The sequence below is a fragment of the Nuphar pumila genome, chromosome 3 (assembly GCF_984573655.1).
Source record: "Nuphar pumila chromosome 3, dmNupPumi1.hap1.1, whole genome shotgun sequence".
Taxonomy (NCBI): Eukaryota; Viridiplantae; Streptophyta; class Magnoliopsida; order Nymphaeales; family Nymphaeaceae; genus Nuphar; species Nuphar pumila.
The window spans coordinates 14,130,675-14,143,713 of record NC_143251.1 but is presented as its reverse complement, the minus strand read 5'-3'; the positions used below and the strand labels follow the sequence as shown (position 1 = coordinate 14,143,713).

Sequence of the window (13,039 nt, the reverse complement as noted above, 5' to 3'; positions counted from 1 at the left end):
ATGTCCATCCCCGCCTCCATCCCCGAAGGGGGATGGATTTTAACCTTCGTCCCCGCCTCCATCCCCGTTTCATACCCTTCATCCCTGGTCCAAACGGGGTGAGGCAGGGTGGGGCCCCGCTTTCCCCTGGTCCACTGCCATCCTTACTCGTTTCTCTCCTCCTTCCTTCCTCTAACGGCCCTAAAGAAGGACCATGTAAATCCTGTAATGGGAGAAAATGAGAATCCGTCTAAACCCATATCATTTGGGATGGAGACTAAGGACATGAAACAAGAAATGGACCAGAGATGGAGGTAAAAATCAAAACCCACCACGGAGATGGAGGACAAAATTTTGAGATGGGGGAGGAGATGAAGAGCTTGTCCCCTGCACCCACCCCGGTCCACTGCCATCCCTAAGGAAAAATACTGAACCCTTCATCATAGGTTCAACTTTCACCTCCTGTGTGGGTGCCTTTTACTGGTGGACTCTACAAGTGATCGAATGTCAGTGACCCCACCCACAAAGATTACCCATTTTAGCGTGAATGTTCATTATAAAAAATAATAACTCTAAGCCATTGCTTAAATGCCAAACATTTGGACTATTTATATTAAACTACAGTATATAACATAAGAGATATCTAAAATATATTTTATTATTTATTACTTAATAACTATCTAAGCCCAACTGACGTTTAGCTTATCGAGATTACCTTTCAAGTTTGAACGAGCTCTTTATGAGTACAGCACCAGCAGAACCACGACCAATTCACTTCAATGACAGCTTTACTTTCACACAGTGAACTGACTGAGGTCATCTTCACACCTCTCATAAATGCATTAAGTGGCTGTACAAACATCTCTCTCTCTCTCTCTCTCTCTCTCTCTCTCTCATATTTTATTTGTCATTCATTAATTACTTTTGTATTACCCATTGTGATAATACTAATAAAATATACTTTCATGCCCGACCCATTAACAGGCACTCCAATTACTGGAGCAGTGGGTACCGTACACATGAGCATCCCATTATTTTTAAAAGATAGGCCTAATTTTGTTTCACAAAGCTACCGAATCCAACCCTAATACCATGTAGCCCTCAAGGAGTTAGCTTAGTGTTTTTTCTTATAACAGAGTTGGGGGGGGGGGGGGAGTTAAGGCCCCCTCCTTCAACAAATCTGGTGGCCATTGACGCCAAACCACACGGTCCTCATTTGAAGAACAGATTTTAAAAGTTTACAAACTTTCAAACAAGGATTACAATAAGTGACATAACACCTGTGAGAAAGCTGATTTAGAATTATGAATTTGTTACCAACATATCATCTCTCCTCACCAAGTTGATAAAGCGAAATTTTAAAAAGCTTGCTATTGCTAGAGATAATAATATTAACATCCTCAGGAAAGGCAAGACTTAATACATCATCCAACATTTGTGACAACACTTATGAGAAAGTTGTTACCAACCTATCTTCTTCTGTCACTAAGTTGACAAAGTCAAGTTCTAAAAAGCTTATTATTGCTAGAGATAATAATATTAGCATCTTTAGGAAAGGCAAGACTTAGATCATCATCCAACATCTGAATTTTCTGTAAGACAAGAGCCACTGCTGATATACGCTGAGCCCCTGACACAATAAGCCCTTGATTGGTCTTCTGAATCACAAAGACGAACCACTGCTGATGAGGAGCTGGATGAGGCAATATGAATATGAATACCTTGTATATTCAATGTTGATCAAGGATGTGATATTTTTTCAAATTTTAACCAAATGGCTAGATGAGACTCCTCTATTTATAGACTACTTCAATTTATACAAATTCTCCAAATGGCTAGATGAGACTCCTCTTTTATAGACCACTTCAATTTTATACAAATTCTCACAACATAAGGATCATAAGCTAAATTTCATTGGTGCCCTAGTAAGGATGATATCATTGTGTCTAAAGTGATTCATGAACTGCCACAGTTTTCACACAACTACATGAAAGACAGAAAAAAAAAACATCCATGTGGAATCTCTCAAAGATATGGATATCTACCAACTCCCAATATACAATGTAAGAATGAAATTGTAGGGGAGGGAGGGTAGTTAAACATGAAGTTTCATCATTTAGCTGTAAAGGAGAATATGTGGAGCAACGTCTTTAAGTTTAAGAAAAAGGGCACCATGGGGCATACAGTACAAAGGAAGGGAACAAAGGCTTGGTTGGTTCATCCATCTTTTTCAATAACTCGCATAAATTATTTGTGGCAAAGAGGGCCACATCTTATCGTGGCAGGCAGAAAGAGGGGAAAACCCGTTCCCACCTTACCAACGCGTTTGTGAGTGACTTCAATTTCTAGGCAACACAATATAAAATTTAAAAGACAAAAAAAAATGAAAAAAATAATAATAAAAGTAGAGGGAAGGAAGAGATTTCGGAAGTGTGGGTGCAAACGAGGCTTTCGGACCGGAATCAGCTCTAATCCCTTGGATTGCTTGTACTTTTTAGTTCTTTTCCCCCCTAAATTCATTCAAACACTTGTTTTTTTTCTCTAGAGTTGTGGTAGTTTACATATAGGTGCTCAGCCAATGAAAAATTTACGTTTAGTCACTTGAGGTCTTAAATATTTAAGATTTAATTTTTTAAGAAATAACTTAAGAGACTTGCTTGAGTAGCAATTTATTAGAAGTGCTGCCGGGAACTCTACCTGTATGTGGGAAACACATTCCCCGTGCAGCCAGTTTCAAAATGTGAAATGCCATGTTTTGGAAATGTGTGGGATTAGTTATTGGGTGTGAAACCTATTTACTTCACATGGGAAACATATATCGCTTGTTTGGGTACATGTTTCACATGAGTTTTCTGTTTCCTTTGCACAAATTTTTGTGTGTTTATAAAACAAAAATTGAGGTGCATGTGCTATTTAAACTTTTTAATTGCTTATTTTTGGTAAAACTTTGTCTTTTTTACGTACCATGTGGAATAGAAAAATGTGATAATTTGAAAGTATTAAATTTAAATAATAAAGCCCCTGAACACTTTATTATGATATGTATATTCTTTTAACAATAAAAAGTAGCACACTTGTACACTGGTTCACATGAAGTATTCACTACTTAAGCATTGTTTGATAGTTGTAACCAATCTATTTATATGTCTTATAAGAAAAATTAAACCTGTAAATTTTTACTACTTATCACCATGCTGGTAATTTAAATAAGGCTAAATAATTTTTTTTATAAAATTAAGAGTAAAACAAAGGAAGTTTCTGAACAATTCCTGAAAAAGCAAACCGCTTTCTCTAAATATTTAAAATCTGATTAGGCTAAACGTCACACTCACCATACAACCCTAAAATTATTAGCCTTCTTCCAGAAGCATGCAAGCACGGTGGCACCGCCTCCCCATTTTTATCTGTAAACTACTTAAACGGCCTTTACATTCTGAACCCATCTGTTGAGACAGATGGTTTGATCGTGCAGTACAAAAAATGCAAAGAAGTTGATCGATTACAATTTTATATAACCTTTTTAAGTACCAAAATGTCATTTTGGAAACGCGACTGAACATCTTTCAGATAGAGAGAGAGAGAGAGACCTCCCCAAGAAGAGGAAGATATTCTGCATGAAGCGTCGCCTCCCAACTTCCTTCCTCCTTCTCTTCCTCTCTTCGTTGTCAACGATAACAATCGTATGAGCAGAAGAGAATATCTATATTTATAAACATCGACCTCTCTCTCTCTCTCTAAAAGAAAATGGTGGGTTATATGAAAACCCAATGTGTGTTGGTGGTTCCCTTCCTGTTGTTTCTCGTCGTCCCCGCGCTCTCCTTCAATGTCAAGACATTCTCTTTACCAGGTAGGCCCTTCACCCATATCACCAAAACGTAGGTAGCGCCTTTTGTTTCTTCTTCTTCTTCTTCCCATTTTTCTGCAGAGATAAGGATTGTGTTCATGTGTTTGTTTTGTGCGTTTCAGAGGACGCGAGTGTGAGCTTCAATCTTCCGCACAGAAAGGTTCTGGCGGAGATTGCGCCTTCCCCGGGGGAGGCCGTGAAGGAGAACAGCTCCTTCGTCCTAGCCGCGAGCCGGACCTACAGGAAGAACCCTTTGAACGGCTTCCAACGCTACACAGGAGGATGGAACATCACCAACGTCGACTATTGGGCCGTTGGTTTTTCCTCTCTCTCTCTGTCTTTCGCCATCCCCATTTGGTTCTTTGATTCTGATTCGCCTGAAAATCCTTGCAGTCGGTTGGTTTCACGGCGGCACCGCTCTTCGCAATCGCCGTAATATGGTTTCTGCTCTTCGGCCTGACGCTCTTCCTCCTCTGTTGCTGCTATTGCTGCTTCCGGCACCGGAGGGGCGGATACCCTTATTCCAGGGTGGCCTATGCTCTCTCTCTCATCTTCCTCATCCTTTTCACCACTGCTGCCATGTATTGAATTGTCTCCGACTCGCCAATTTTTTCCCTTTTGATTTCTTGGTAGCTTTGAATTGATCTTCTTGTTGGTTGTCCGTGTTAATTTTCTTGTTGGTTAGTGTGGGTTGTGTGGTGTTGTACAACGGCCAAGGAAAATTCCATGACAGCACCACCAATACTTTGCATTATGTCTCGGGTCAGGCCGATCTTACAGTCAGCAACCTGAAAAACTTTTCCAATTACTTGGCTGCTGCCAAGAGCATCGGAGTCGACCAGATCTTTCTTCCTGCGGATGACCGGGCGAAGATTGATACTATGCAGACGAAACTTAGTGTCACGGCTGATAATCTTGGCAGCCAGACAGCAAAGAATTCTGATGATATTCAGAAACTACTTGACTCTGTGTAAGTATAAAAAAATCATCTTTCAAGATACTGTTCCTCTGTTTCCTTGGATTATATGAATGTCAACTGGTTTGGTTATTCTGATTCTGTCATTTGTTTGGCAATACAGGCGGCTCCAATTAATCATTGTTGCTGCTGTGATGCTCTTTTTGGCGTTTCTAGGATTTAGTAATGATTTTTCTCATCATTATAATTTAAAATTTTGTGCTTCTTGTATATACCGATTTGCTAACGCATTGTTTTTCTTTTTCTTCTTTTGATTGTAGTATTCTCTATATTCGGGTTGCAAGTGCTCGTCTATATGTGAGTGGTCGCTTTTGGTTGAATTCTTTTTTTTTTTAATGTCTATTGTTGTGTCATGGTACTTAACTCCTTGAGTGCTTTAATAATGGTCTCATAGATGAATATGTTTGGTGCAGCTTGGTGGTGATTGGATGGTTACTTGTTACTGGCACGTTTATCCTATGCGCTGTATTTCTTCTTCTCAACAAGTAAGGTTTTGTCATGCCAATTTTGCATAACCTGTTGTTTGTTTCAGAGATTAAATTGATTGACTATGGCTAAACATATAGCTCTCTATTCTTACATGATGTAAGTTTGAATTTTTTCATAAGCCTTATGATGATGATGTCAAAGGAGGCCTTCTGATAGTTATGAGTGCTAAGCTCTGCTATTTATGTTTTGATGATAAGCCTGCTTCACATTGAATGAAACTAGCTCTTTATGTTCATACACCTGTTTAATATACTATTTAGTGCACTAAGGAAATCAAGTTTTCTGCATTAATTAAACCACGAACTTTCAGTCATGAAAACCATTACATGTATCTTGACAGAAACCCATTGTTCTAGTTGCTAGGACCACCAAGTTCTTGTAGTTTGGTTGATTAAAAATTATTAATGTAATAGGTTTTTTATGCAAATAATACATAATTTCACAATGATTACTAATGAATCAAAATAAGCATTGAAAATTAGTGGTATTTACCCAAAAAAAAAGTCGTCAGCCCAAACTTAGAAAGCATAAGTGCATAATATGATATCTAAAAATTAGTGGTATTTACCCTAAAAACAAAATCGTCAGCCCAACTTAGAAAGCATAAGTACATAATATGATATCTAAAAATTAGATATTGCATATTTCATGTATCTTTAGCTCAAATTATATGTATTATGACTAATATTTGAAATGTTGAACTTATATACAAAATTTGATGGTTGCGATGTTATTCCTAGAAAACCGTGATCAGATAAATAGTGAGGAAGTTGAGATGATAATGAAACTGGATAGCTTTGAGAGTTGATGATTCTCTGAAATTCAACAGTAACAGTTTCTAAGCGTAACCAAAGTTAATGTAATGGTGCACACATCCTAGTAGAGATTAATATCATTGCCACTGTTTTTAAGAATGAATTCCGAAGCTTTTCATCAGAGTTTTGTCAAAGCCATGCCCTTAGAGGTTCAGAAAGTTGAGGCCCAAGTAGGAAAGCTTCATTCAGCTAAAGAACTAAGGGTTTCACCACTGTCCAAGAACATTAAATTTATCAACGAACTAAATTTTTGTGAAGCAAGTAATGTTTACAGATAGTTACTGTGATGAACTATTATCTATTTAGTGAGTGAAGGCGTAGAGGGAACTCGAGGATTTTTTAATTTTCATGCTTTGGCAAGTATGCTTAGGTAATTTGCATGAAACTCTGGTTTACAAAACAAAAATGCTGAGCAACTTTAGTACTTAGGGTATTAAGTTATTTCATGTTATACGAATTCCCAATTCGATTTTTGTTTATGCAGCATGTAAACGATAACTTCACAGAATCATGTTTCTTCCAATTTAGGATGGATACGCTTCCTAGTTTTCATTCAGGATGGTTTCCACAACCATGGGAGGGGCACTCCTTAGGTAAAAGTTTGCAATTAAATGACATTTAAAGAGAAGTTACATGTAGAAATTATTTCATTTTTGTTAAGATTTGTGAGCAAGCTAGAAAAACATATTAGTAGGAAATCTAATTTTGGATTTTCTCTTAGATTTGGAGTGTTGGTCTGGATAGGACTTTCTTTTGTAGAGTCTTTTTCTAGTCCGTTGAATACCTAAAGCTAGTCATCTTTGTATTTTGTTATCATCTATTACTGTTTTCTTAAAAATGCACATATTGTTTCACATGTTTTTGGAACATTGAATACATGTCAACTTACCAAAACATTTTTGCAGCTCTGACCAAGGGAATCTTTGACTAGACAAATGTGACTTTAACTTACTATTTGTCTGCTTCAACCAAAAACTAAATTTTTAGGATTTAATTGGGGTCATGTTTATTTGACATTCTAGACTCCATCACGCCCCTCAGTGATAACAATTTCTGATGAAGAAGTTTATAAGTTTAATCCTTTGTGGAGGAATTCCTAACCACGATCCTTGTTAGCTATAAATAACCGTTCTGCTGAAAGACTCCAACACCTCAAACTATCCATGTTATGTAATCTTCATGATTCTAATTCAAGAATTGCCATTTAGTCACTATTAGCTACAACTTTTGAATGATCTCATGGCCTTCCTACAGTAAATACCTCTCCCTTTTTGCAAAGTGCCATTGGAATTCTTACTTGAAAATCTCCATCTTTGAAAATAGAATCTTCTGGGTCTGCATGATTTGGATACTAATATAAACTCAATTTGGATAATCTTGGCCAAACATATTAAAAAGTAAACAAAAAGAAAATCCATGAAAAGGTGTATAAATAAATTCAGGGTTTCCACTTCATATTAAAAACTTTGTTAGCATGAGCTATGGGGTTATTGTCTCTACATCGGTGACCTTGTACCAAATTGGTAAATGTGAATTTCACTATTTCAATCCAATGTATTGGTGCAAGTTTGTAGAAGTCCATACTAAGCTATAAATCCTCTCTTCTACAGTTTTACTTACTAGTGGTAGTTATTTGATACTTAGCAATTCTAAGCTGCTTGCAAATTTACATATGGAAACTGTTAATATTTCATTCTTTTGACTTCAGATCATGCATATGCAAGTTAATGAACCATAAATGATAGAGACGGATTCTCCCTTCTCAGTGGATTCTATTATACCTTCTTTTCATATAGTTCTTATATCAATTTTTTATAGTTTTCATTTAATTTATTTCTGTTTTTTTCTTTTAGCATATAATATACAAATCCTACATTTTTTTTAACATTATGATGAGATCTTATTGGAAGCTCTCTGTCAATTATGCCAGTGTTGTCTCAGATACTTGTGTTGCAATGGATGAGTGGGTCCAGCACCCCACTGCAAAGACCACACTGGATCACATACTTCCCTGTGCGGATGTTGCAACTGCTAACGAATCATTATATCAAGGCAAGAAAATCACCTCTCAAATTGTTAATGTTGTAAATCAGGTCATTGTGAACATTAGCAATCAGAATTTTCCACCTGCTGTTGCACCATTATATTACAACCAATCTGGACCATTGATGCCCCCTCTCTGCAATCCTTTTGCTTCCGACCTGTCCAACCGACAATGTCAAGCTGGTGAAGTGGACTTCAACAATGCAACACAGGTAAATTCACCTTTATAATAGCTCCTCTGAGAAATGACACTAGATCATACCCCACTGTGGCTTCATCCATTTTCTGGAGGCATTTCATTCACCACTGGCATTATTCTTCACGCTAACCTCTAGCATTGTCTAGGTTTGGCGAGGTTATGTGTGTGAGGTTTCGTCTTCAGGAATATGTGCTACAGTTGGTCGGGTTACGCCGTCGATTTACAGCCAGATGACTGCAGCAGTCAACGTGAGCTTGGGTCTGTACCTCTATGTTCCATTCCTGGTGCAGCTAGAGGATTGTACTTTTGTGCGTGATACGTTTTCTACGATTAGCAACACCAAGTGCCCCGACCTGCGCACATACAGCAAATGGGTATATATTGGTTTGGTCATGGTCTCAGCTGCTGTTATGCTTTCATTGATCTTTTGGGTTATATATGCCCGAGAAAGGCGGCATCGGAAGTACAGTAAAATGCATTACTAGATGGCCGTAATGACTGGCACAGAACAAAGCTCCATAGAGGGAACTTGAAAAACTTTGCAGTTTGAAGCAGATCTTTGGATTGGAGATGAGGTTGAGGGGATGAGATGTACATACACGCTTCAATGTGCTTCCCACGAGGTTGACGTAAACAGAAGCTCTGTATTTTATTGGTCAGATGTTTGTGCTGTTGTATACTTTGATAGCTTTGTGGGAACATCCATGTTGATTTATTTCAAACATTCAGGTTCAGGTTTGTCTTTCTGTTTCAAACTATGTCACTCGGTTACTCCATTTTTTGCACAAGTTTTTGTATTCCCTTATATATTAGTCACTCACTAGAATATGAGAACTGAAATATGAGAACTAGAAATATGGGCAAATCCAACCATGTAAATGTGCTTGGCATGGTGAATTTGCTAGGAATCAACCATTGGATAGTGTATTTTCGATAAAAAAAATGTGATTTTTGAGTACTTATATCTACGAAGATTATGAGCCATTGATTTTAAAGCCTTAAAAAAATCTTGTTTATGCATCAAAATCGGATGATTCAAGAGTGAGTTCTTATAAAACCAGTCATTTAGATCACATCCATACGGTTAGATTCTAATCAATCGCGGTTTACACATTTGTTTGTGCATCAAATTCATGAAAATCGCGGTTCATATGATAGTTCTCGTATTCTAGGAACTTTATAAAATTAAATTGCAAAATATAGAGGAGGAAACAGCATATGATGCAAAGTCTAAGATTAACGAGATGATTGAAACAAGCTTTATTCAAATCAAAACTCTGGCCTTGTTTGGAAACCACCTGTCGAAGGTAGCCGGAATGGAATTCGGGAAAACTCAGTGCCAAAGTTGTTTGGAATGGATGCAGTTGTAGGAAATGGAAGTTGAGTGGTGTTTGACGACTCCAGATCCACGTTTAACTGCTCACTTGGATGACGTAGTAGTTACCAAGTACTACTACAGACTGCTCCAACGACCTTCTCAACGCTCTTTCTAGTTTTAATTTCAGCTTTTCAACTGCATTTCCAACAGCTGCACAAGTGGAATCCTCAGTTGAACCGTTCCACTTATCCCAAACAACTATGGATTTGTTAAAACCACAAATTTTGGGGATTCCGTATTTGGGGCCGTTTCCAAACAGCGTTTTGATAGTTTGCTAACCTACCAAACTTACTTGGACAACTGCATGTATGAAATTTTTGTAGTGCATATGAAACTGCAATTATGGCCCTTGAAAGGCTCTATATGAGTTAAAACAAGCTCCTAACAGGGTCTTCAACAGGGTTGGATCTGAAGTTTAGGTGTCTAAACTTTGTTGGTTATCAATTTAAATTATTGTGTTACTAAAATTAAAATGAGTGAGATGTCCAAACCCAACCCCATTTTTGGTCAGTAACAAGATTTAATTGTTTATATTGTCACAGAATAAAACCAAAGTAGGTGACAGTCTTGCATATTTAGTAACTCTATGAAAGAAAAATATACATGTTAAACATGTTTGTATGGACCAGGGTCGAGTCCATTTGATCCTATATGTAGGGGTGTCAACGGGTCAGGTTTGGTTTGGACCCAGGTGGAACCAGACTTGGATCAGATTTTTGGGTATGTTATCGGGTCTATTATAAGAAAGACTATACCTGGACCCAATAAGAAATACACGAAACAGACCCAGACCATACCCAATAAAATAATATTTTTTATCATTTTTACATTGAAAATTACGGGTCTTAATCGAAACTCGGGTCCGGTATAAAATTCCACAAACTATACCCGGGTCCATGTATTAATCGGACCTTCGAGACTGGACCCAGTTCTTCTTATTTGTCACCATACCCAGACCATATAGGGTTTGGTCCAGGTCGGGCTAGGGTAAACCCGACCCATTGACACCCCTACCTATGTGTATTTTGCAAATCATATGGGATTTGCCAACAGGGATGTTTGGTCATTTGAAACCTAAGTCCAAATATTTGGCACAAAATCATTTATTGGATGGATTGTGTGGGGGGAGATGTGGGGTCGACTCTCATATCCTATCCTTCATATCTTTTGAGACTATGGAGGTAAAAAAGAAGGGGGGAATAATTCCTTGTTTATTTTATAAAAGCATGACATCAATATGTTTTTGATCCATTTAAACAATATACATGTTACAGAAAACTTGCATAAAAGTTGCATCACTTCTTGGTCATTTTGGCCTAGCATATGCCACTATAAAGGCCTTGGCATCTGCTTCTTCTTCCTTTTTCTTGTTTGTTCGAACTGTTTCTTTTGACTTTTCAATATGCCCTTAAAATACCTTGGGCCTCTTTTTCTTTGCCATATGACTGTTTCTTTTAACTTGGTCATTGGATATCCATTGAAGCTGTTAAATACATCATGGCCTCTTTTGAGTAGCATTTTATCTATACAACTATGAAGGTGGCCCAAGTTGCAGTACCGTTTTAGTAGACCTGCTTACAAATTATTTCTGCTAGTGTAAGTTTAGTCTGATTGTGTTAGATAAATAGTGTGGGCTGCATATGTTTAATCACATATTATAAATTGTTTAAGGTTAAGACCTATATAAAGTGGTCTTATATTGTTGGGTCATATGACCTCATGTGCCCTTATTTATCAATTTTCGATTTTAATGATTGGTTAAATTGAAAATAAACTATAAGGTGGTTACAATTAGGTTATTGTCCCCCAAACTATATATAGTGGTTATTCTCTTTTGTCTTTCCATCAAGAAAGAAAATTGTCCCTCTCTCGTTAGGTTTGCAGAAGAAGGCAAGGCCACGTATAGAGGTTCTGAAAGATCATACCTGTGAAAGATCTATCAGAACACCAATAGATTCACGTACGCTTCCACATCAAGTTTTATTTTTTGTCCTTTTAATGATTTAGCACGAACAAGTTAACAGTCATATAAAGTGTTTTCGAATTTATAAATCCAATAATTGGTATCAAAGTTGCTTGTTCTTGTTGAATCATTGAAATATTTCATTTTGCCATTATGCTTCTCATTGCGTTAGACGATCTGTTGCGGTTGGTTTTCGGCGCAGGCATCGTTGAGTGCCTGCATGGTTCTCGAGGAAAGGGGAAGGATCGGATCTCCTTTCCTGAGTTTTTTTTCGATCGATGTCGGGGCGCGGGCGGAGGAGAGCCGATCGACCCTCCCCTTAGGGTTATCAGACAGGCAGGAGGGATGATCGACCATCCCCCTTTCTGTCTCTTCAGATCGTCGAACGACAGGGGTTTCTTCTCTTCAAATCATCGAACGGCAAGGGGTTTCCCCTCTTCAAATCGTCAGACGGCAGGGGGTTCCCCTCTTCTTATCGCCATCAAGGGGTTCGCCCTCTTCTAAACGTCGGACGGGCGGTCGCCTGCTCAGATCGTCGGACGACAGGGGGTGGACGACCATTCAGACCGAACATTTCAGGGTTGATGGCAACCTAGGGATATTTTCGGCAGTTGTCGGGTGTTTTGAGGGTCGACGGTAGTCTGTATTTGGTTCGGCCCTCTGCCAACGGTAGTCAACATCTAGTTCTGCCTTGAATCGCAACAATCGGGTGGGTCGATTCGACCTTCACCCGATTCGGCCTTCAGTCGATCCGGGGACCCGGGCCAGTTCGACTTTTTGTCGACTAAGCCGAGGCCGGTTCGACCTTCAGCCGACTATGTCGGGGTTGGCTCGACCATCAACCCCAGTCGGGTTCAGCCTCCAACCGGGGCCGAGTCGGCTTTTGGTTTCCTTCGGGGGGCGGCTAACCCGGTTTGATCCCCATTTAGTTGCAGGGACTAAACCGAGTCAACTGATGTCTCTGTGCACCAGGTCTGGCCAGACCTATGTCATGTCAGGTTTGACCTAACCAACGGGTAGAGCCTGGTCATACCCGACCCAATGGCTCGAGGTCGTACCCGACTATGGTGTATTAGAGTCTGACCTGAGTCGGTTCAAGCATGTTTTGACCCACCAGTTGGTTTTGGCCCGATCCCATGGGTCGGACCCTCCCATGTGCCTTAAAACTCTTAATAAAAAAAAGATTTTTAAGGATTTTATTATTAAATTCAAGGTCATTAAGTATGCATTTTTGGTCCCTTTAGAGGGTTGACTTCAATTATTTTTCAACCTTATATAGATTATGACTATGTTTTATTTTTTTGTTCATATGCATGTATTCACATATTTGAACCATGATATATTTTTAAGAAT

The 13,039-nt window shown here is 38.6% G+C and overlaps 1 protein-coding gene across 1 annotated transcript; it reads left to right on the top strand.

Moving 5' to 3' along the window:
* The first annotated feature begins 3,517 nt into the window (after positions 1-3,517).
* LOC149842059 (envelope glycoprotein B) lies at positions 3,518-9,083 on the top strand. Its single transcript, XM_089998864.1, has 9 exons — positions 3,518-3,826; positions 3,946-4,136; positions 4,217-4,404; positions 4,509-4,793; positions 4,903-4,961; positions 5,060-5,096; positions 5,213-5,284; positions 8,034-8,358; positions 8,492-9,083. The coding sequence occupies exons 1-9, from the start codon at positions 3,724-3,726 to the stop codon at positions 8,828-8,830; spliced, it is 1,599 nt and encodes a 532-aa protein (XP_089854990.1). The 5' UTR covers positions 3,518-3,723; the 3' UTR covers positions 8,831-9,083.
* The last annotated feature ends 3,956 nt before the right edge of the window (positions 9,084-13,039 follow it).

Bases quoted from the DNA above. Each gene is read 5' to 3' on its own strand.
- LOC149842059 (XM_089998864.1), top strand. From the start codon at position 3,724: ATGGTGGGTTATATGAAAACCCAATGTGTGTTGGTGGTTCCCTTCCTG. The intron at 4,405-4,508 runs GTATTGAATTGT...CTTGTTGGTTAG, and splicing joins CTTTTCACCACTGCTGCCAT to TGTGGGTTGTGTGGTGTTGT. The intron at 8,359-8,491 runs GTAAATTCACCT...AGCATTGTCTAG, and splicing joins ACTTCAACAATGCAACACAG to GTTTGGCGAGGTTATGTGTG.